Source organism: Ricinus communis, chromosome 3 (genome assembly GCF_019578655.1).
Source record: "Ricinus communis isolate WT05 ecotype wild-type chromosome 3, ASM1957865v1, whole genome shotgun sequence".
Lineage (NCBI taxonomy): Eukaryota > Viridiplantae > Streptophyta > Magnoliopsida > Malpighiales > Euphorbiaceae > Ricinus > Ricinus communis.
This window is the reverse complement of record NC_063258.1, coordinates 23774477-23797258: the sequence shown is the minus strand read 5'-3', so window position 1 is coordinate 23797258 and position 22782 is coordinate 23774477. Positions and strand designations below refer to the sequence as shown.

General features: G+C 28.6%; 1 protein-coding gene across 1 annotated transcript; it reads right to left on the bottom strand.

Moving 5' to 3' along the window:
• Nucleotides 1-10479: 10479 nt before the first annotated feature.
• LOC125369432 lies at nt 10480-11156 on the bottom strand. The gene is made up of 2 exons (XM_048371652.1): nt 10900-11156; nt 10480-10809 (listed from the first exon to the last, which is right to left on the bottom strand). Exons 1-2 carry the CDS (start codon nt 11027-11029, stop codon nt 10580-10582), a joined length of 360 nt encoding a protein of 119 aa, XP_048227609.1. The 5' UTR covers nt 11030-11156; the 3' UTR covers nt 10480-10579.
• Between the last annotated feature and the right edge of the window lie 11626 nt (nt 11157-22782).

The following is a 22782-nucleotide window of genomic DNA, read 5'->3' as shown; positions in this document are numbered from 1 at the left end:
TAATTAATTAGAGTTAAAATAATTAAATCTTTATCAATCGACTTTTTGTTAAAATACTTTTTCTATCATAATTTTTAACTAAATGTCTTTTTTTATTTTAAAAAAATAATATATACTAAGAATTATCAAATATTTAGATTAAGGGGTATTCTTTTTATACTTATTCTATTTAATTATTAATATTTAAAAGAATAAAATTAAAAAATTTCTATATGATTTAATGTTTTTATATTTAACAGACGAGTATATTTTTTATATTAAAAAAATAAAATGTGATTAATTCTTTTAGTATCTTTTCGATGCATTCAATATTTTTTTTTTAAATTATAAATATTAATTGAAGCATAAATTTTTAATAGAATAAATATTATTTAATAATTTAACATCTGATTAAATTTTTGTGATTATAAGAAATTATTAAAATATATATATTTTTATTTTTAATTAAATTTATAATATAATTTTTTAAATAAAATTTTAATATATTATTTATAAAAATTATAATTTAGTGATAATTTAAATTAAATATAATAAAAATATAATATATAATCTAAAAAATATTAAAAAAATTATGGCATGCTTTTGCTGATGTCATATTTTGATTCCTTTAGTGAAAAAGTCTCAAATCACAGTACAACATCATCAAGAGACTTAAGTGAGCAATTCGATAGTCAAAAGCGCGTATTATTGCCACAACTTCAGTACACGCAACCACCTCTCCACCACTTTTAACTCTCTAATATCCCAGATTTTAAGGAGATTACACTCCTAAGATTTTCACTATATATACTGAAGATATATTTGAGGCAAGGTATACAAATACAACCCTTTAAAATACTACTATTTTTGGGGTACATCACTTGGCCACTCTTTTATTGTTATTTACACGAAAATTGAATTCAGTCAATTGTATCATTTGGTGGAGTGAGTCTAAGTCTCCATCAAAGCAAATCTTTAAAAAAATCCTTAAAAATGATCTCTGTCAAAAGAGATGTCTAAATATATATCTTAAAAAAAAAATCTTCAAAGACAATCTCTAACAAAAGATTTCCACATGCTATCTACAGTAAAAACTTGAAAAGGAAACATACAGAATATGCCATTACCTCGTTCCATAAGATATCAACATTATGTAACAAGGAGAACGAAAAAAGAAAGAAAATAATGTTGAGTATTATCTGATTTTTTAACTCAAAACTCATGGATGGACATGTGATGCATATTCACCTAAAAGAGATAGCCCATAAGAACTATGAGATCGGTGAAAAATCTATAAGATTACTCAAAAGACTAAAAGATCATCTAAAAAGTTATAAAATCGCCAAAAGATATATGTCATTAGTCAAAGAGATATGAGATCGGCCAGTGAACTATGAGATCGCCCGAAGGGCTATACTTACTAAATAATTGAAGATTGTATCTCCACCTTTCAAGGCACTTCTTCCTATTTTCTAATTGGTTTAACCTCTAATAAATCATATATAAATACAAGAAGCCACCTCATATGTAAAGAAAGAACATATTTTTAGACTTTTAATTAAACTTTATTATCTAAAGTCTAAATATATTGCTAACTTAAGCATCAAAATGGTTCTTCAAATAAAGTGCCTGAACCATTCTTAAAATGTTCATCTTGCATGTACTCATCAATAGTTCTTTGTATAGACCTCTCCAGTATAGATCTTTTCCAAATATTTTCGTAATATAGATCTCCATCGTTAGCTCTATCGTATAGATCTCCATAACTTCATTTTAGCTTTCCGAACACTTGGATTCTCTAAAGACGTTGTTAGATTTAGATCCAACAACATCAATTAATAAATAACTATCTCTTGGAATATGGCGATTTTGAGTTCAAGCCTCCACCTCTGCACTAGGTGAAATTTTACCTTTATGACTAGTGTAAAAAGATGGCTATTCCACGTTGACTAGCTGTTGAGGCAGAGGCTTAAGAGAGAAGAGTGAAGAAGAAAAGAAAATGGAAGAGTAAATTTTGCTCTCTTAATCTTTCACTAAAATTTAGCATATATAAACTTCAACCTTACGCATGAACCTTGATTAGCACAAACCTTGATCTTGATTAATACAAAGTCAAGATAAACATTAAATAAAGACAACTAAGATAACAACTAGCAAAATTTCATCATACTCTAAGAGTAGCTCATAACGTACTGTGCCTCTTATGAATAAAAAAAACTAAATAATTTTTTTTAGAAAATTAAAAAATATGATGCAGAACTCTCACATAATTAGTTAGAGGCATAACCGTATTCTCAGGACGTTAAAAAATAAAAAATAAAAAAGTCCAAATTTTGTTATGTGCTTATTAAACTACTTGACAAATAAACATATTCCTAAGACTCAACTAATCTAAGTTCCATGCTCTGGTAACAAACATTTACTTAGTTATGCATTCTGTTAATTTGGATTGAAAATTTAGGGAATACAGGTATACTGAGATCACCCTGCAAAAAGGCAATGATGGTTTTAGTATAGCATGACAGCTTTGGAGCTTAGTATCCCTTACTCTTCTTTGTCTCTCAACTTGATACTTGTTTCTTTATCGGCTCTCAAAGGCTGGAAGCAAGCAGAGTGGAAGTAGCAAAACCATGAGAACCAATATGAACTTTGATTTAGCTAATGACTCTGGAGTTAATAATTTAAGCAAACTTGTTGGCAAGTCTAGGTGTTTGTGATATTCACATACCAACTAGTTTTAAATAATTAATTACTTGTCAATCATTTAACGTTAAAGTATAAAATATTTATATATATAACTCACACTTTTATTCATTATAGTGTAGGTGTAAGTAAGATGAACCATAATTTAAAATATGCTAATAATTAGCTGAAATACTGTTTGCAGAACTAAGAAACACGTACCACAGAATAAAAATAAATAAAATGCTGCTACATAAGTTTTTCAAGGTATCATTTCCTGGGTTGGAATGTTTGTGTGATCTTAGTTTTGGTGAAGAGGATTATACCGTAAAATGATTGATACATATATATATATTTTACATTCAAGCAATAGAAAACCGGTAAATATATACTTTATTTTTCATAGAATCAATAATTGCGTGTATTAAAGCTAGCTAAGAAAATCTTGGGTTATTATCAGATTTTGAGATATTATATGGTTTGCAGCTTTTGGACTCAATCTTTAGTTTCTATGAGTCGTTTTTCACAATGTGCATTAATTCTTCTCTCGTGTATAGACTGTCCAGCAATTTCGTAAAAACTAATAACATGAATCGCCCTCCCGCCTGTTGTTGTTTACCACTAACTAATCTGCTGCCACCTTTCTGGCTACTTGAAGAATTCAGGATAATTTACTATTTTTATCTTCATGTTGCGGTATGGTACTAGTTTCTGTGTTTTTATGTACATTTGTTCCCTGAGACAATATATCACCAGAAATTAGCTTTTAGAACATCAATTCATTAATTGGATTTAGGTGGATGGGATTGATCTTGATTGGTTTGATTACAGATATTGATGGCACAATTATATTGATAGTAAAAATCATGTAATGAATTCTCATGTTTATGTGTATATATATACTCTTATGTTCTTGTATTCAAAACACACACAAATTCAATAACACACTAGTTCAATTTTCTTGTGTTAATCTCAATGAAGAACAAAAGAAAAGAGAGAGCAGTAAGGATTTTCCAAGATTTGCATAAGAAGCCTTTTTCACATTCCGAAGCAATCAAAAGAAGGCAGAGCCAAATATAACCAATCCCACTACAACATGTACTGATTTTGTGAAGAAGGAAGACGATTTCAGTACAAAGGAGGCAGCTCCATTTCGGCGGGGGCGGCGGGGACGAAGGAGATCTCCACCTCCATAGGTACCCTTCCCATGCTTTCGGAAACTCTTTAGAGCTGATGATGGCGGCCTGTATTGAGGAGTGAACGGACCACCTTCAAATGCACAGACATAGCATGAAGGAGACGTGAAGAAAATAATGAAGAGAAGCACTGCGAATAATATAATTACTGCCCTCCTCATCTATTGTGTTTCCTTTTTTTTTTTTTTTTCTTTTTTTCTCTTCTGCTGCAAATTGAGATGTGCTGGAACGAGCTCTTTTTTAAGTAAGCAGTTCTTCAATGGGAGTAACAGTGAAAAGATGATGATTTTTAGAATATTGGGTAATGCCAAATGACAATGTGCTGTCGGCAACTAGTATATTATTGTTCTTTCCTTTAGCTAGGGTTTAGAGTTTCTTGTCTGAAACATAAGTTGATTAGAAATATGTTGTTTGTATTTATTTTTACTATTCCTAGGAATGTTTCTAATTATACATTAACTATATATATATATTTATTAACTTTAAATAATAAAATATATATTAATTATTTAATATTAAAATATAAAATATATATATTATTTTATTATTAATTACGATAAATAAATAATATTATGCATTTTTTATTTAGATCATATAGCATGGAATATATTTTTATTCTTAATCCTGTCAAAAACAGAACCAGATGCTACTTCTAATTATCATGGGAAAATGAGAGGTTTAAAAGTTATCCTATGCATAATTACCTGAAGTTTCACATGACATGAAACAGTCTTACTTTTAAAAGCTATCCACTCACATCTTTATGCCGTGTTTGCCACTTATCTGATGGTTCAGGGTTTTGAACTTTGGAAAAGGAAAACAATCTGTAATCTTATTTTTTTGGCTCTTTTTTCATATACTTCACATTCCCTTTCATCCTTCAAAGAAAAAAAAAAACTTTTGATTTTATATGTTGAATTTGGAGCATTAATTATATAGGATATATATATATATTTCATTCTGTTATAATTAAATTAGTTGTGCTAAAACTATGAAGAATTAAACTCTTAGGATTACCTTTCTCTATAAATAAATGAATAAACATAAACGAATGAATATACAGATAATTAGTATCATTGAATAGAATTAGCGATATATTAATAAACATCTAAATTCATAATACAATATCGATACATTATAACGACATAGAAAACTGAAATATAATATTAAATCACAATGAACAAACAAAAGAAATACTGGTTCAGGTTCATAATTTTATATTTTTTTTTGGAGATTATTCTAAACTATTTTGACTTATGTTAGAAATTAGCCCTTATAAAGCCATCATAAGCCTAATGTTACGCAGGTTGGTTTTACGGTCACTTTTAATCATTATTGTAATAATCCGAAATTATTATTTAAATTTATTTAATCTTGGAGGTATTTTAATAAATAATTACTTTTAGTATGAAAATTGAACAATTAATTAATTTTTTTCATTAATGAAATATCATAACCATTGCTTATTTTTTTATATTTACAATAACTTTGTGTTTTAAATTTTGGTGACCTTAAAAAGGATAGATTCAATACTATTCAATTTAGTCTTATTTGAAATGTTTATTCTTCGATTAAGTTTGGATTTAATGTATATTAATTATTATTTTTTATATGATTATTATTATTACTATTATTTTTTAGTAAGTCTAAAGCTGGTGTTTATTTATTTGAAATAATAATTAAATGTGTATATGTATGTGGGTAAATATAATATAATTAACAAAAAGGGGGTGTTATGATCCGAAGTTCCTAAGGGAGGGACCTAAGAGAAACTTTACCAATTAAGAAATTACCTTTCAAGTCCCTCCGCTCTCCACCCGCATAACAGCCCCTACCTCCACCATTCTTCCATTTTCATTCTCCATAGCACCACCCAACCGCCAAGTCTTCATCCCCACCTCTACCTCTTGCCGGCACCACCCATTCCCTTTCCTCTCACCGGAAAATCGACAAGCAAGAGGGAGAAGCTACTTTCCCTCTTTGCCGTTGCTAGTGCAACCTCATGCCGATGTCTTTTTTGCAATCTAACGTCGGAAATGGGTTTCTGGACCCTGAAAACTCCAAAGGCAACCCTTTCTTTTTATTCTTCCACGCCGTCAGTAGTATGCATACCTTACCAGAGCCGAAACTTTGAGCCATGATTTGGTGGATTTCGACAAGCTTAGGCAAAAATAACACCATTTCCAAACTCCACGCTTCCCAAGCTATGCATGGGTATCTTTGAATTTGATTTTTGACATTTTTCAGGACGACGTGTGTTAGCGGGCAATTCGTCTCGGTATAAAATTATTTGGACCAGAAAGTTCACTTAATATTATTGCAAATTTTTTATCTATTAATTATTAATTATTGGCAAATATTTAATCTATTAATTATTAATTATTGACAAATAATTAATTTTACTAATTAATAGTTAATTGTATATTATTGTGGATTAATTTTTATAAATTAATTATTATTTGATATTGTGATAGATAATTAGTTATAAATAATTTAATTAAATATTGGAAAGTTATTTATTAGCTAATTGTGGATTGAGATAATTAAGTTGGTTAAATTATTATTATTTTTGGAGTTGTGATAAGTTGTCGAATCACAAAAATAATATAGTCGTGGGTGACTTGAATTTCGTTAAAAAGTTTTAATAATTATTAGAAATATCTTTAGTAGGTTATGGATTCATCTATATGAGGTAAATGTTCATAATTTAGTAAAAGTTTTGCTAAATTTTTTATAAATTTTTTAAATTGAATATAGTCAAGATGTCTAGACGGTCTAATTCTATAAGTTTAAGTCTAGGATTAATTATTGACTATTTTATGAATTAAATTATTTCCTTGAATAAATAATTCAATGATTCAGTCAGCTTCGCCAGAGGTATAGAAGTAGCTAGAAGTTTCGACAGAACTGTGAGTTAAAGTTATATAATCAATTATGCTTATATCATATGTTATTTTTTAAATTTGATATTATTTTTAATTAGTAATATTATTGATACTATCACTTTTAATACGATTATTATTATTATTTTCATTATTATCACCAGCATTATTATTATCTTATTTAACGTTATTTTATTAATATTAATACTAATATTGTCAATACTGCATTTTTTTTATTTCACTGTTTTTTTTAACCGATGCAATTTAGTTTAACACTTATTATTAAATTGAATAACATTATAATTACCTTCGTGATTCATGTTATCTTATTTATTATTATTGCTATAATTCTAATATAATTTAGGATGGGGATGAAAATATAACATACTACATGATAGGTTGTATAAGGACTATGTACACTCCGCTATAAATAAGAGACATATAACGAAGATATATACATAGCACAACTATATGGGCTTATGGAATTCAAAATTACTAAAGGAAAAGTTCCTGGCCAAGCATAGCTCTCTGGATGCTGATTGATTTCAAAATTAATTGACTTAACTGGATTTAAAGACCCTGATCGAGCTTTGCTTTCTGGCGCCAGTCTTATTGGGTATAAGAGAGCCTGTTGGCTACTAAAATTGGAGTCTAGGGTTTTACTAATGTTCTCGTCCTGCTTCTATTAAAAATTAAATTTTAAAAATTAATCACACGACATGTTATTTATTTATTTTTGTAATTAGTTATTTATATAATTAAATAATTATTCTATCATGATAGTTGCATCTATTTTTGAATTATATGATTTTAACTCACTCTCGTGACTGACAGTTTCAAATTTAATTTTTTAGGTAACAATTATGACTTCCTGCAGCTGCTTTCTTTTGTGAGCCTAATATCCTCCTTCGTTGGGCTCTTTTTCATTTGATTTATGACTATTTTTATTTTTAGATACTCTACAATATTTATTCTAAAATTTATTATTTCGATTTGGCATGTTAAATTATTTAACATTGTAATAATTAAATATCTTGATGAACATATATAACTTTTGGGATATATGGAGTAGTTGTGGCTGATAGATTAAAGTGAAATATTGACATGTTGAATAAAAATATATTTTATTTAAATTATTGATTAGTTAGGCTCGCTAAGAATTTTAGTGGTCTTACATTTACTCATTCTCTACCACTGGTCATAGACCAACATATCGAGTCGTGAAAATTATCTCTCCTTTACTATTAAAAGAAAAAATGTATATTTAGAGACAGAAAAATTCATAAATATTCCGTCGGTAAATCAAAATAGTGATGGATTAGTGATAGATTTTATCATCCATAACTAAATTTAGTGAAGAACACTCACCTATCACTAAATTAGTGATATTTTTAAAATTCATTGCTAATCCCTTGGTAAAATTTAATATGTACTTTAGAAAAATTATTTTTTTTTGTTTTTATAAATTAATTTTTTATTTCTTTTTTAAATTTTAATTTTCAATTAATCTTTAATAATAATAATCATATCAAAGAAGAAAAATAGAATAGAAAAAGAGAAGCAATAAATGGGCTGAGAAGAATAATTAAATAGGAGTAAAATCAAAAGAATGATGAACAAAAACCAAAATGAAGAAATGAATGAAGAGAAAAATTAATATACAATACATAAAAAAACAATAAAGAGATAAAAAAGATGGCAAAATAAAATTAATTATAAATAAAAAAAAGGAGAATAAAGAAAATTAAAGGAAAGATATGAAAAAAAAAAGAGAAAATGAAAGGAGAAAAAAGATATAAGAAAAAATTAAAAAGTTGAAGAAAAGAAAGATAATGAGAAGAAATGTAGAGAGAAAGTAAGAAAAAATGATAATGATAAAAAATAATGAGAGATAAAAAAATAAAAAAATATGATAGAGGTAAAAATAAATGAATGAAGAAAGAAAAATAATTTATAATAGATTAAATTTAATGGCAAAAAGTCCGTCGCAAAACTCAACTAAGTTGGTGAAGATTGCAAAAAATGAGGGAATTAAAAAATTTCAAAAGTCCATTATTAATTTATTTTTAAAATTAAAAAAAGTGAGCGGAAAATAGAAAAGTGCAAAAAAGTTTTAAAAAAAATTGAAATTTATCGATAAAGTAAAAAAAAAAGGGCAAGCGAAAGAATGTATTAAAAATAAAATACATTGATAATCCGTCCCTGAGTCGTTACTAAAGAGACGAGAATTTAAAATTGATCCCTAAATTTTGCTAAAAATTTAAAAATTATATTTTAGTCAAAAATCTTAAATCCATTGATAAAATTCGTTACTAATGCTTTTTGCGTAAATTTAGAGACAACTTCGATGTAATGCCTATAGTGAGTGATTTTGTGGCCATACTGGGTTCAAGTCATCCATTTGCAGTGCCCCTTTGTTAATGCATTCTATTAATACTTCATTAATTTTCTAATAAAGCTTTTGAAGATCAACAGATACTATAGTGATGGGTGTACTCCTCAGGAATCTGGTTTTGAACAGTTTGGCCAATTAAGAGAAAGATTCTTTAGAGCCAGGACTTATTCTTAAGTGGTATATATATTAAATACATGGCTATATGGATCAAAGAATTGAGGTTGGAGAGCTTGAATTCTTTTAGCAATTAATGGGTCATGCAACAGTCTATCTTAATTAAGGCTAAAGTCGGTGTCTTCTCTTCCTAGTTGCATATCACAAACTACGTTTTCCATTTTCTTATATAACCCTTTAAGTTCTATAATCATTTTGGTGTTTATTATATGGGTGAAAGGAGTTGTTTATCTTTTGGTGGTTTTGGGTGCATGCATGGCAATCTTCTGTTTATTTTAAAAGAGTTCTTTTTCTTTTGCGAACAGGTATGTTTGGAGCTCTTTCTTGCAACTTTGGTAAGATTTTTTTAGCAATATTTTTATTTATTTGAATTTTTCTTTAAAATTATCTACAAATGTTTTTAATTATATGTGGATAGTGGAATTTAGTGACTGATTGTCAGAATTGGATGGTTGATGATCGATAACTCAAGTCAGATTATCGGTCACTGAAATTTAATCAACCGAAACTTAACAATTAATGACTGTAATCTGACAATTGAAGACTAGAATCCGGTAAATGATCCCCTAGGATTTTGTGATCGATGATGACTAGAATCTAGAGACCGATTGATGATATCCAATCAATAGATGCCATAATTTGATGGCTATGACCGAAACTCGGCAGTTGATTGCCAAAGTTTAGTCAGTCGTTATTGAGATTTGGTGGGTAATAATGAAGACAGTGATTGGAGGTATTAGGTTACATTGTTTAAAAGAAACTGGAGTTAGGATTTTAGGACTTTTGTTTTCAAATTCATTCAATAAGTAATTCAATACTTAAGTAGTTATAGGTTTAAAATAATAAAATCAAACAAAAACTCAATCAAATTATTCAAATATCTAAATTTGCAGTTTGGGCTGGGTTGAGTTGGTAAATTGGGCTTGATTGAATTTGGTTTAAACAATATCTCTAGTTTCAGATTAGAAATTCATGTTGCTCAAGTTTGCAGGTTCTAATAAGCAGCAAATTAGCTGTGGAAAGGATTTCTCATATCAGGATTTATGGTTAGTACTTAATACAGATTTTTCAGAATAGGCTGTATTCTTTGAAGTTATAATCGGTAAAAACCATTTTTCTTTTGTTGATTGAAGGAAAACAAAAAAAAAAAAAACTGAAAACAAGAAGAAGATATCTAATTGGATGTTGATCAGAACCATATATATAAAGCAAGTTCTTTACATTCTTAATCCAAATTCCAGACCAGTCACTTTTAAGATAACAAAAGTAAATCAACCCAAGTTGTATAACACATGTATGAGTGTTGATAAGAGGAGAGTAGAGGATTTCAAGAACAAGGAGGCTGCTCCATTTTTGGATTTAGAGCGTGGACGAAGCATATCTCCACCCCCATAAACTCCTTTCCCAGCCCTTCCAATAATTTTCATTTTACCTTCATGCATCCCCTCTAGTGTTTTTCTGTCACCTTTCCTTTTCATTTCAACCATTGATTCATACACATCTGCAAAACATTACACAGGAAACATAAAGTTTCTTACATAACAGTAATGGAGCACACAAATTATAAGTGAAAGACGATAAGGACACTTACTCTTAAGTTGTCTTGCCTTAGTGTTTAGTGGCTTGTGCTGAGGAGTAAGAGCACTTTCACATGAAAAGTAAGAAAGGGTCTTGCAGCAAATTAGGAGGAACAGCCATGTTAGCAGTAATTTTCTCTGCATGTTAATTAGTCTTTGATGCAGAAGAATGATAAGGGAGAAGAGAAAGAGGAAATAATGTGGTGTAGTAGACAATTTGGGTATGTTGTAGGATGGTGATTAACACTTGGCAAATTTTAAGTAAGCCTTAGTGGTTTTATAATAAGATTTCTTCAGGTGAAGCAATAAAGAAAAGTTAGTGGCTCAAAATTCACATCATATAGTGAATATGTTCTATTGATTTTAAAATGAAAGATTAAAAAGAGAAAAGAAAAAGTTTATATTCTGTTTGTACATTGTTTACTCAATTCAATGTTTTTCTTTTGCCCCTATTCTTTCTAGATGGCCCAAATATTTAATTATGCAAATGGGTATGAAAAGTGAGGATGTGAAGTTGGGCAGTGATATGTCAAAAAAAGTAGTTTAGGTAAATTGCAAAAAGACTTTTTTTTTTTTTCCTTCAAAGTCATTAAGCATATGTTTTTATCCAAGCAATTTTCCCATCCACTAAAAGGAAGATATCAACGAATATGATACTTGTCTCTCATCAAAGAATATTGCCTCCAAAATCCTTTTTGGACAATACTTTCTCTATTGAACTACCCATCATGAGTTAGTCATTTTCTGTTTATTATTGGATGATGTCAAATTACAAAATTTGAATTTTTAAATTTTTAAAAATTAATCACTCTTTGATGGGCATAAAAGAAAAGGAAGTTACATAGTTAGAATCATGTGACCTATAATAATTGTTGCAACAAAAGTTATTTTCCAAAATATGTGTGTATCTTCCCAAACATGTGACTGATTTATGCAATCTGCCATATGATGGATAGGAATAATTAAGATCGTTTTAGGGGTTGGATTTGGTTGGGCTAAAGTCATAAAGGATGAAAATCTAAAGATGAGAAAGATCATTTGAATAAACATATTACAATAATTATATGCATCACATCATCTAATGCTTGTGATGACAAAAGGGTCAAGTCTAAACAAATCTTATTAGCATTTTTTTTTTCTTTACTAAAAAAGAGAGAAAAAAATGGCATTATTCATACTAATAATCACTTAAATTGTTATTGAATTTTTCAATAACACAGAATTTTATTTTGTAAACAATATAATTGCTAAATTTTAATTTTATTAATATTTTGTTTAAATTTCGGTAAATATTCATCTAAATTTTATATAATATAAAAAAACCATAGTGTAATACTAAATAATATGTAAATTAAATTCAAACTTAAAACCCTTACTTATGCTACCTTTATTATATTTTAAAAACTCAAATTGAATGAAGCAAAAAAAAAAAAAAAGAGTTACTCACAAGAACCAGGCAAAATGATCGTATTAAAAAAAGTAATAAAATTTTTAAAATAATATTTTAGTACTTGTAAAAAGAGTTATTTATATAGCACGAGGAATCATTAAATATAAAAATTAGTCACAACGTTAGGTCTTTTTAGAGCACCTAAAAATGATTATTCCATGGAGGAAGCAACTAATATTATCAATACAATTTCAAATGAGAAACTTATACTAGTGAGATTAATACATATTTATTTATATCTGTTGCCATTTAGAAATGTGCCAATTGTAACACCCGGAATTTTTATATATTTAATAATGAGTTTTTATTTAAGTTAATTTTAGCTTCATTATTATTGGGTTTAATTTGAAATGATTTAATGAAAAATTTAATATTAATCAAATAAATGAGTTATTTTCTATACCCAATTAGTTTGAAATTTTAAGAAATTATTCAAGTAAACTATTTGAGAAATGATTATATTTTGGTTATTCAAATTTTTCCAAATGCATATTTATATAAGTAAAATTATATATTGAAAAATTTTGGAAGAAATTATAAAGGATTTTTTATAAAAGAATTTTGGGAAAATTGGTATTATAATTGATTAGTAGTATTAAATTTTAAGTTGGAAATTGATTATTTAATTTAATTGTGTGTTAGGACTAAATTGGAAACTTATTTTGGTATAAGGATTGAAAGTATAATGTTATTTTTATGGGGTTTTAATGGAAATTTGTGAGCTTGGTATTTTTGTAAATAAATATGTTGGTCAGGGGTATTTTTGTAATTGTGTATTTTCAATAATTCGGATTTGGCCCAAATTAAATAGTTAGGGGCTTAATTGAAAGGCTAAAAGAAGTTTGGGGGTCAAATTGGAATTCTGCAGGATGAAATGTAAGTAATCAAGAAAGTTGAGGGACCAAATTGCAATAAGAAAAAGTTCAGGGGTCAAATGTCGATATTGAAAGGAATGGAAGTCGGGGAAGAAGAAGGGAGGAAGAGAGATGTCGGGGGAGAGAGGAGGAGGAAGGAGGCTGGGGCCGTCTATCCGGGCGGGTCGGTCGGCAGTGGCCCGGGAGGAGGAGATGGCGAAGCTTCCTTGCCGCTTCGGTGGTCGGCCGATCTTGGTGCCGATCGACTCCCTCTCGGCCCTCGGCTTTGTTTTGGCGGTGCGGTGTCGGTGGTGGCGGAAGCGGAAGATCCGGTGGAGAGAGAAAATGGTGGCAGTTTTGGGCTTTTCCGTGAGCTCCGTGAGGAGGATGAACGATCGGAGGATGTATCCCGACTCTCGGCTCAAGCTTCGCGATGGCAGTTTCGTGGCGATCGGGCTTCGTTTGCAAATCGACGGTCGAGATCGTCCGTAAATTTTCCAGATGATCGGGTGTTAGATCGAAAAATCGGAGCGGGATCGTCATCGGTAGCGTCGTTGTGAGTCCGATGGTGTGTTCGGATCGTCGATCGGACTCCCGTGACTGGTAGTCGGCCGGCGTCTCGGTAATTTTCTTTGGCCCGTTAATTTTAGAAATTCTTGGTTTAATTGTGTCTATTGGATTATATTGAGTATTTGATGATTTTTGTGAGTCAAAAATAATTGTCTGTCAGTTTGCCTGCCTCGTATTTTGTGCTGTGTGGCGGAGTCGGGAAATAGTGAAGTTTGGGGACCCGACTCCTATTGTTTGAATCGTTAAGTATTTGAAGTGTTCTTCTGGCAGGTCCTGGACCCGTTTTTACGGGGGGTAATGTTCGTGTTGTAGGGGAGGTTCTGCCGGATTTTCGGTAGAATTCTCCTGAGTCGAGATTCTTAGACAGTCGATCTAGGAGTCTAGACCTAGGATTAATGATGGATTGTCTCGGTATTGATAAATTGTTTTCCGTGATTAGATGATCATACATTCGGCTCGCTCCAACCGAGGCACCGGAGCAGAGCTAGGAGGTCGCCCAATCCTGTGAGTTAAAGTCATTTAATCATTGCACTATTGCTAAGTCTGATTTTAATATGCTATTTTGGAAGTTTATGTTTAACATGGTTACTAATATCTCAACGTAATTAATTTCTTTGGATTATTAATTATTGAAGATAATATGAGTATTATTATAGTAATGTTATAATAATTCCAAATATCATCGATTTTCCACCGAGTCACTGATGTTTTACTCTTAATTGTTAATCATTAATTTGATATGGTTGAATGACTTCATTATACAATGATATTTATTAAATGGATGATTGTGTCTTGGGAAACGTGGCTTGTAGAACATGCCGCCTGATGGGTTACATCAGGACCGCGTGTGCACCGGTAATGATTATGGACATAAGGTTATTATGGATTTGTTTGCCCCGATCGAGCATTGCTCTGGCCGAGTTCGATTGATTCTGGGAGGTAAGGTCCCTGGTCGAGCATTGCTCTCAGGTAGCCGGTTTATTTGGATACTTAAGTGACCGGAGGTAAGGTCCCCGATCGAGCATTGCTCTCGGGGGCGCCCGATCTTATTGGATTAAGAGAGCCGAATGGCTACTAGATTTCTTATTTGGATACTTAAGTGACCGGTGGAGGTAAGGTCCCTGGTCGAGCATTGCTCTCGGGGCGCCAGTATTATTGGATTAAGAGAGCCGAATGGCTACTAGATTTTGGGGTTTAGGGTTCTACCGAGCCACTCGTCTCGTAAAAGTAAATATATATTTTTATTTATTTATTTATTATGGTATTTGAATTATAATATGGATTGTATTTACGTGCATAGTTGATATATTGATTCGAATGATTAATATTTTTTGTGAAGAAAGTAATAGGGTATGATTATAGTATGATTTGTATTTACAAGCATGGTTTGATATACTGATTTGAATAATCTATGTTTTCTGAGAAGAATGCAATAGTCCCCAGATTATTTGATTTTAACTCACTCTAGACCGAGTCTCCATTTATGTTTTTTTCTGATTCGTATCTGTTAGTTCTCCATGACTCTTATTCAGTAACCCGACCCCTTCATCATCGGGTGATGTATTTGATTTGGTATGTAAATTGGTAAATCTTAGATTCTCCGCAGTAGTAATTAGTAGACGTATCAGTTGTAAATTTTCTGAGCTTCGGGTCTCGCCTAGTTCTTCTGGCAGACCGATTAAATTTTGTAAAGTGTAACTATTAAGATAATTTGTGGTTTTAATAATATTAATTTGAGATGAGATTTGTTTAAATCAGTGAGTGTCAGACTTACTACGGGTTTCGGTGGCCTTAAGCCTACCCATTCCCTAGTGCCGGTCACGGGCCCACGGGTGGGGTCGTGACACCAATGATGCAGAATATCAAGACTCTTCTGGACAAAAGCTCAACAGCAAAGCTAACTGGGCAAGATATTTCCCGGCTGCCTAACCCACGAAGTGTCGTCGTTTTGGGAAGTCCATCCTGCTGGTTTTGGATAAATATATATATGGTTGATGCATGTTGTAATTAGGGCTTTTCTCACCCTAGGTTTAGGATTAAGATATCCCCTTGGACAGGTTTTGCCTCGTTCTTAGTAAATAAATCTTTCCAACTTGTTACTTTAGTAATGTAAGTCCAAATTTTTTATTTTTGAACAATTAAATGATATCTCTGGATTACTTGGCCAAAAGCGGCATAAGAACATAAGAAGTATCATTATAAGGAAAGAATCCCCACCAAGTAACAACGTAAGTGTACAAGTTCCTAGTAAAAACATCAAACAATGGATTTAAAAACTTCGACTAATGAGCTAAAAAATAAATAAATTTACATGAATGCGTAAATATAAGAGTTGTATAATTTTTATACTATAATCTCTAAAATTTTATAAAAGTGCATTTCGAAATCAATAAATTTATTTTTATACAATCCATGTAAAAACACGCGTGTTTTACTCAAAAATAATATATTCAAAAGTAAAATATTGTAGCAACTAATTCAAATAAAATCGTCATACCAAAATTTTAAAAAATTTGCAACAATCTATAATAAACAATCTGCAAATAGAAAGAACGAATAGTCATGTGAATGGAAGAAGAGTTTACAAAGCACCATTATCATTGTCATTTCTTATTATTTGCCTTTTTAAGCTTTTTCTTGTTTGTTGTATTATTTTGTTATATTTAAATATTTTATTTTGATTTATAGTGATGGGAGATGGATTTTGATAGCTAAAGATTTTTTTTTAGAAAAAAAATAAAAGAAGAGAAGAGTAAGTAACTTGAGTTTGGATTAATTTGAAAGAATCTAAATTAGACTATTATTTTTATTGTTGTTGGGAATTGCTTGAGGCACTGATAGAGATTTTCTTGTAAACAAGGAAACATGATTTATCTATTCTTTTCCTATTATTCTTTAACTTTAATTTTTGTGTTTTGATATTTTTAAAATGAAAAATCATATTGAAGTGCAATTGGTTTTTTTTTTTAACCAGATATTGCAGTTTAGAAATTGATTTTGTTGAATTTAGATATTGCAGTTTAGATGTCTGATAAAATATCTGTATAAAGTGGTATTGTTATTATTGACCCAAATAAATATGATAAATAGTATATATTGGATATATAATGAATTTATTTCATGTATATGAGACTCTGATTCTTGATGAAACTTCTCCACTCAAATTATAAAATCATATTTTATATTCTTTTATTTAAATATGGATACAATACCTATTCTTTTCACCATAATGAATACTGAGAAGAAAACATAAGATATGTAAACTTTGATATAACATGCATTCTCATATCGAAGGATAATAAATAGTTAATGATATAGTATACTCTGAGTTTATTATAAGTATATATTTTATACTAATCTTATTTCGAATATATAAAGAAAACAATACAATTACAAGTCTTTTCTGATGTTCATCGGCTTGTTTAAAAATCATAATTACACATGATCTTTCTTCATAAAAAGACCATACATTTGTAAAACTAATAAAATGTAAAAAAGAATTAAAAAAATTACAATTTTCTTTTTTTGAAGATCTAATTAGAAAGAATCTAACAAGATTTATATTTTGGTTCTTTAAAATCCAAAATTGCAGTTGTCTTATGCATGAATTAACATGATCTAACAAGATCATATTATATGAATAGAAAAAAATGGACTTTTCTCCCAAGTTTCTAATCAATGGTTTTTCAAGCAAACACAAAAATAAGACCAAAAATTATTAAAAAAATATATAATTAACAGTATATAGTATACGCTGAGTATATTATGAGTATATAATGCATATTTACTACCATTAAAGTAAGAAAAAATATAGAGAGAATGGCATGAAGTTCAAGTCTTAGTGCCTATAATTAACAACCAAAATTCTCTCTAAATCTCTAATTAAGTTCCAACTAAATATAAAATAAAAGTATAAAATGATATTAAAAATCGAATTAAAAATAAAAAAAAAGCTATAACTATTCCTTAAGTATAATAAAATGTAAATAAAAAGTACTTAAATAATAATAAAAATTAATTATTATAAGAATATGATTCATGCACAAATTAAAAATTATATAAAAAGAAAATATTAAAAATATGTATAGAAAAATAAAGAAAATGTAGCAGTATATAATATATTCTAAGTATAATACGAGCATATAACAAATATCTATAACAATTTCGTAATTAATTAAAATTTATAAAATTGTTGCATCAATGTTACCACATTATAGTGAATGAATTTAAATATTTGAAGAAATTCTTAAATTAATTTTAAAAATAAAATTCAAAATATTAAGAAAATAGATAAATATATTATAATTATATAAAATATATCATGAGTATATTATGAGTATATAATAAATATATATAGATATTAGTAAATTTGTGTTTATATTGTGTGTGTTTGATATATATTTAGTAAAATTTTTGTATATTGACTATTATATGATGTAGATATATAAAAGAAATATATCAATTATACATTATATAGAAAAACTATCTTCTAAAATATATAAAATAATTTTTAAAAGATATAGTGAAAAGTAAAAACTAAGTATATAATAAGTTTTTTTTTTCAAGTATATGATACTATGATTCTAATATAGTTTTCTTCCTTCAGATTTTGAAATCATTTTTTATATTTTTTAGTTTATAAATATAGTCAAATTATTTATTTTTCTTCACCATAATGAATACAATAATAAAATTGAGTTAAAATTGTTTATAATAAATTCAAACAAATAAAATAATTAATTCTTAAAATACATCTAAGAGAAATGATACATACTTAGTATTAAAGTTAATAATCCTATTACTAAACCTATTAATATTATTATAAAACTACTTATCCATCATGTATAAATTATTGACTGACTAATTATATGAGAATTACATTAAATTTCTTCTTTGAATCTTTTTTGGCTTATCGAACTCCTTAACTTTCCCACATGATTTACAAACTATTAAAACATTCATCTTTCTTAAATTTTATATAAGAAGACAACACAATCACAAATCTCTTCGATATTTATAAGTTTATTATTTAGAAACCATAAATACATTAAGTCTTTCTTTATAAAAAGATAGTACATTAGTAAAATTAGTAAAATGTAAAAAGAACTTAGAAAAGCTATAGGTTTAATTTTTAAAGATCTAATTAAAAAGAACTAACAAGATTTACATTTTGATTTTTTAAAATCTAAAAGATTTTAGTTGTCCTATGCATGAATTAATATGATCTAATAAGATCATATCACATGAACAGAAGAAAAAAAAAAACTGAACTTTTTTTGCCTAAATTTTTAACCAATATTTAGAATTGACTAAGCAATAGCTTTTAAACATAAAAAAATATAGTTAACAATATATAGTATACTACGAGTATATTATGAGTAGATAATGAGTATCTACTATCTTATCATTATCATAATTAAAATTAAAACAACAACAATAAAGAAGAAAAATAAATAGCATGAATGGAGTTTGGGTCTGAAAAAAAGAAAACTTTAAAAGGGATTATTTTGATTCAACCATCTTTTTTTTTTTTGACTTGCCTACTAAAATTGTATATTTTCAATTTAAATTATATATTTTAGATACCGACAAATCACATAATATACCCAGTTATTTTTATCTCTTTTGTATTTGTACCCAAAAGTAACGAGCAAAATTTATATTTTACTTCTTTAAAATTTAAAATTCTAATTGTCCTATGCATGAATTAATATGATCCAACAATACCACATCACACGAATAGAAAAAAAATTAGAATTTTTGCCATAATTTTTAACAAATAATTAGTATTGACTAAATAATAATTTTCCAGCAAAACACTAGAGAAACTAAAATTTCAATAAAGATGCAGTTAACAATATATAGTATACTCTCAGTATATTATGAGTAGATAATAAATATCAACTAATATTATTATTATAATAATTAAATTCAAAACAACATCAATAAAGTAAAAGAAAAATAAAAAGCATTATATGGAGTTCAGATTTTAGTGTCTAGAAGAAATGACCAAAATTTTTTCTTAGTCTTCTTTTCTCATTTTTCTATTTTATATTTTATTTACCTTCTCAATTTATAAACTCTCAAACTATATATATTTTTATTTTTTTCATTGAAATTGTTTTGCATTTCATTAAAAACTTAGAATGCATTCATTTATAACACAAATGGCAGCCTTGCCGCCAATATCAATATTTTCTTTTTATTTTTTTGAAGCTTTAATATCACCGTTCTTTTTTGAAGAAGAATTATCAACAACCTTTTTCTTCTTAAGAATAAAATCTCTATTATGCTTGGTAGGAGATTTTAAACTTTTTTTTTCTCCAAAACTTCAGGTCCGTTTGTTGTAAAACGAGAATCATTTTTCTTACCTATTACACGTAAATCTTTACTAGTAGAAAAAGAACTATTGTCTAAATTTTTAATAATTTCTTATCCATTATACTTAAAATTATTTATATAAAAAATTTTAAAAAATAAGAAATAGAGGAAAGTTAGAAAGACAAAAACAAAAGAAATAGAAAAAAAAATCGTGCAACAAAAGAATTTCAATGAAGAAAATTGTAAAAGAGAAATGGATTTAGTGCAACAAAATGGTTAAAAACATAAAAGAAAATAAAAGAAGCTGAAAATGTATAAAAATAAAAACAAATCGTATAAAAGTAAAGCAGAAAGGAATTAACGTATACGGTGTAATTCTCTAAAAACAAACCCAAACTAGGTTTATAGCCCAATAAGCAATCGACACCAAGGCCTAGAATTTGGTCCCTAGAATATATACTAATTGCCGCTCTGATCCTTCCTCTTTTCTATTTGCACCGGTGGGCAGAGACAAAGACTTCAATCCTTTCCTAGCATCAAAACCCTTGACTACCTCCAGGCCTCAAGCCACAACAAAAGAAAAAACCAGGATGAAAACGGTGATGTACAACCACCAGACGACAATAGAAGTCGATCGAAGACAAGACCACATTATACCAGTTATTAATGATGGAAAGAGATGATATTAGTAGTCGATCTGGCAAGGAAAGACTAATACCCCCACCCTATAGGAGCACCAACAGCTAGCCCTCGCCCTTGTCCGCATCAATCCATGGACGGAGTTCCAGAGGATGACAACAAACACGAGCAGCGGACGATGTCGTGCTATTAGGCAGAGCAAAAAAGCCAACAAAGGGCACTAAAACAACAAATAAAGATTAAACTAAAGAGAAGGAATAGTAAAAAGTAAATCAAAGGCCAGCGGTGGAAGAACCACCACCAGCCACCCAAAACAAAATACTAATTTAAAAAGACAATAGAGAGAGAAACAAAACCATAAGAGAAAAGCAATCAAAATTCAAGTGTCATTTCTTGTTTTTCTTAACTGAAGCTATGTAGATCCAAAACTCAAACTTATATACCAACTGAGTTATAAATAAAAATCATTCCAAATATTACAATACATATAAAATACTCAAAATTTTATTAGATTTTTTTATTAAATAATTTTATATAGTGTTAAATTCTCCTTATATATAGGATAGTTGCACATGAATGGCGGACCTCTGTTGGTAAGAGTCTTCTTTTGGAAATAAATAACCCACAAAAAGATCGTTTTGTTTTATTTATTTTTTCGTCAAAAAGTATAAATAAGTTCATGAAATTTCAGGTAAAATAAGATTAAACTTTAAAGTTAATTATATTTCTAAGATTTAAAAAACAAATAATTATATTTTTAAAATTAATTCTATTTATTCTTTTTTTTTTTTTAATTAAAAGGAAGGACAAGGTTTTACCTACTAAAGGCAAAGCTAATAGGTTTTTATATACAAAAAGCTGAATTAGAAAAATTGAACTAATTTTTTTTATCACTTAAAACTAATTGAGTCTCATGTTACAATTTTAACTTCTATAATTTTTAAACTTTATTAATATAACTGAGTCACTTTAAATTTAAAAATTTAATAAAATTTAAATTTAATAATAACATTTATGTCTCCCAAGTTTGCAGCTGATGACCGGGCAGCTAAAGGTGTCGTATGAAAAATCTAGCCCAGAAAGAATATGTTCCCCGTGTTTTATGCGAATTCATGGCATAATGCTTCAGAATATCTATCTATGGGCCAATACTTTAGCTGTAAAACATGTGGAATTATTATAAAAAAAAAGGTGCTAGTTTTTGTCCCCATTCAAGTTTGTTTAAAATGCTGAACCTCAATTCACCCAATGAATTTGAGGTCTACTAGCACTACCACTAGCACTACCCTTTTGCTTGATGCTGGCATAAAATCTTTCTTTTTAATGGGGGAAGGATTCCATGCATGGCTGCTTAATACTTTCCTAGAGGACCTACCTTGATGGTCTCTCATTCATCTAAATACAAAAGTGCTAGTTAACTGCTTTTAAGGTCAAAGCATCATAGATTTTGGATAATGAAATCATGTTTGTTTAGGCTAGAAAATGAAAAGGAAAGAAAAGAAACATTTCTTCTTGAATTAAATTAGAAGCCTTTTCTTCCCAAGGAATTTTTTTTTTTTTCTTTTATCAGTTTACGAAATAAAAATTCGTCTCATAATACAGCTTTTCCTGGTAATTAGCTTAAGCTACATGGATGAGATATTTAGATTGGTTCCTCATGCCCAAATGTGCGAGATTAGATTGACCATACGGCTACCTACACTGCACTGCGCATCCATGAGAGAACTTGAAAGTTGGCATTCCATTCACCGGATTTAAAGCACAAATTTCTATTACAAACATTAGGAGAAAATTTTAGAATTTTCTTACCGAAATTTAGTATTATGTAATACAGTAATTCATATATATATATATATATATATATATATATATATATATATATATATATAATATTAGATAATTAATATAATATATTTTTAAAAAAATTAATAATACATGAAATGTAAAATATGAATATAATAATAATTCTATGCTGCGTTGCTTATCCTAGTAAAAAAATCCAACAAGATATGTGCTACGTCAGTCCTACATCAGCAAAATGAAAAGATAAAAATGAATAGATA

What these genes read in the sequence shown, in the direction of transcription:
- LOC125369432 (XM_048371652.1), bottom strand. Translation starts at nt 11,029, where the DNA reads ATGCAGAGAAAATTACTGCTAACATGGCTGTTCCTCCTAATTTGCTGC. An exon ending in TAAGGCAAGACAACTTAAGA is followed by an intron (nt 10,810 to 10,899) that starts GTAAGTGTCCTT and finishes AATGTTTTGCAG; the next exon opens with ATGTGTATGAATCAATGGTT.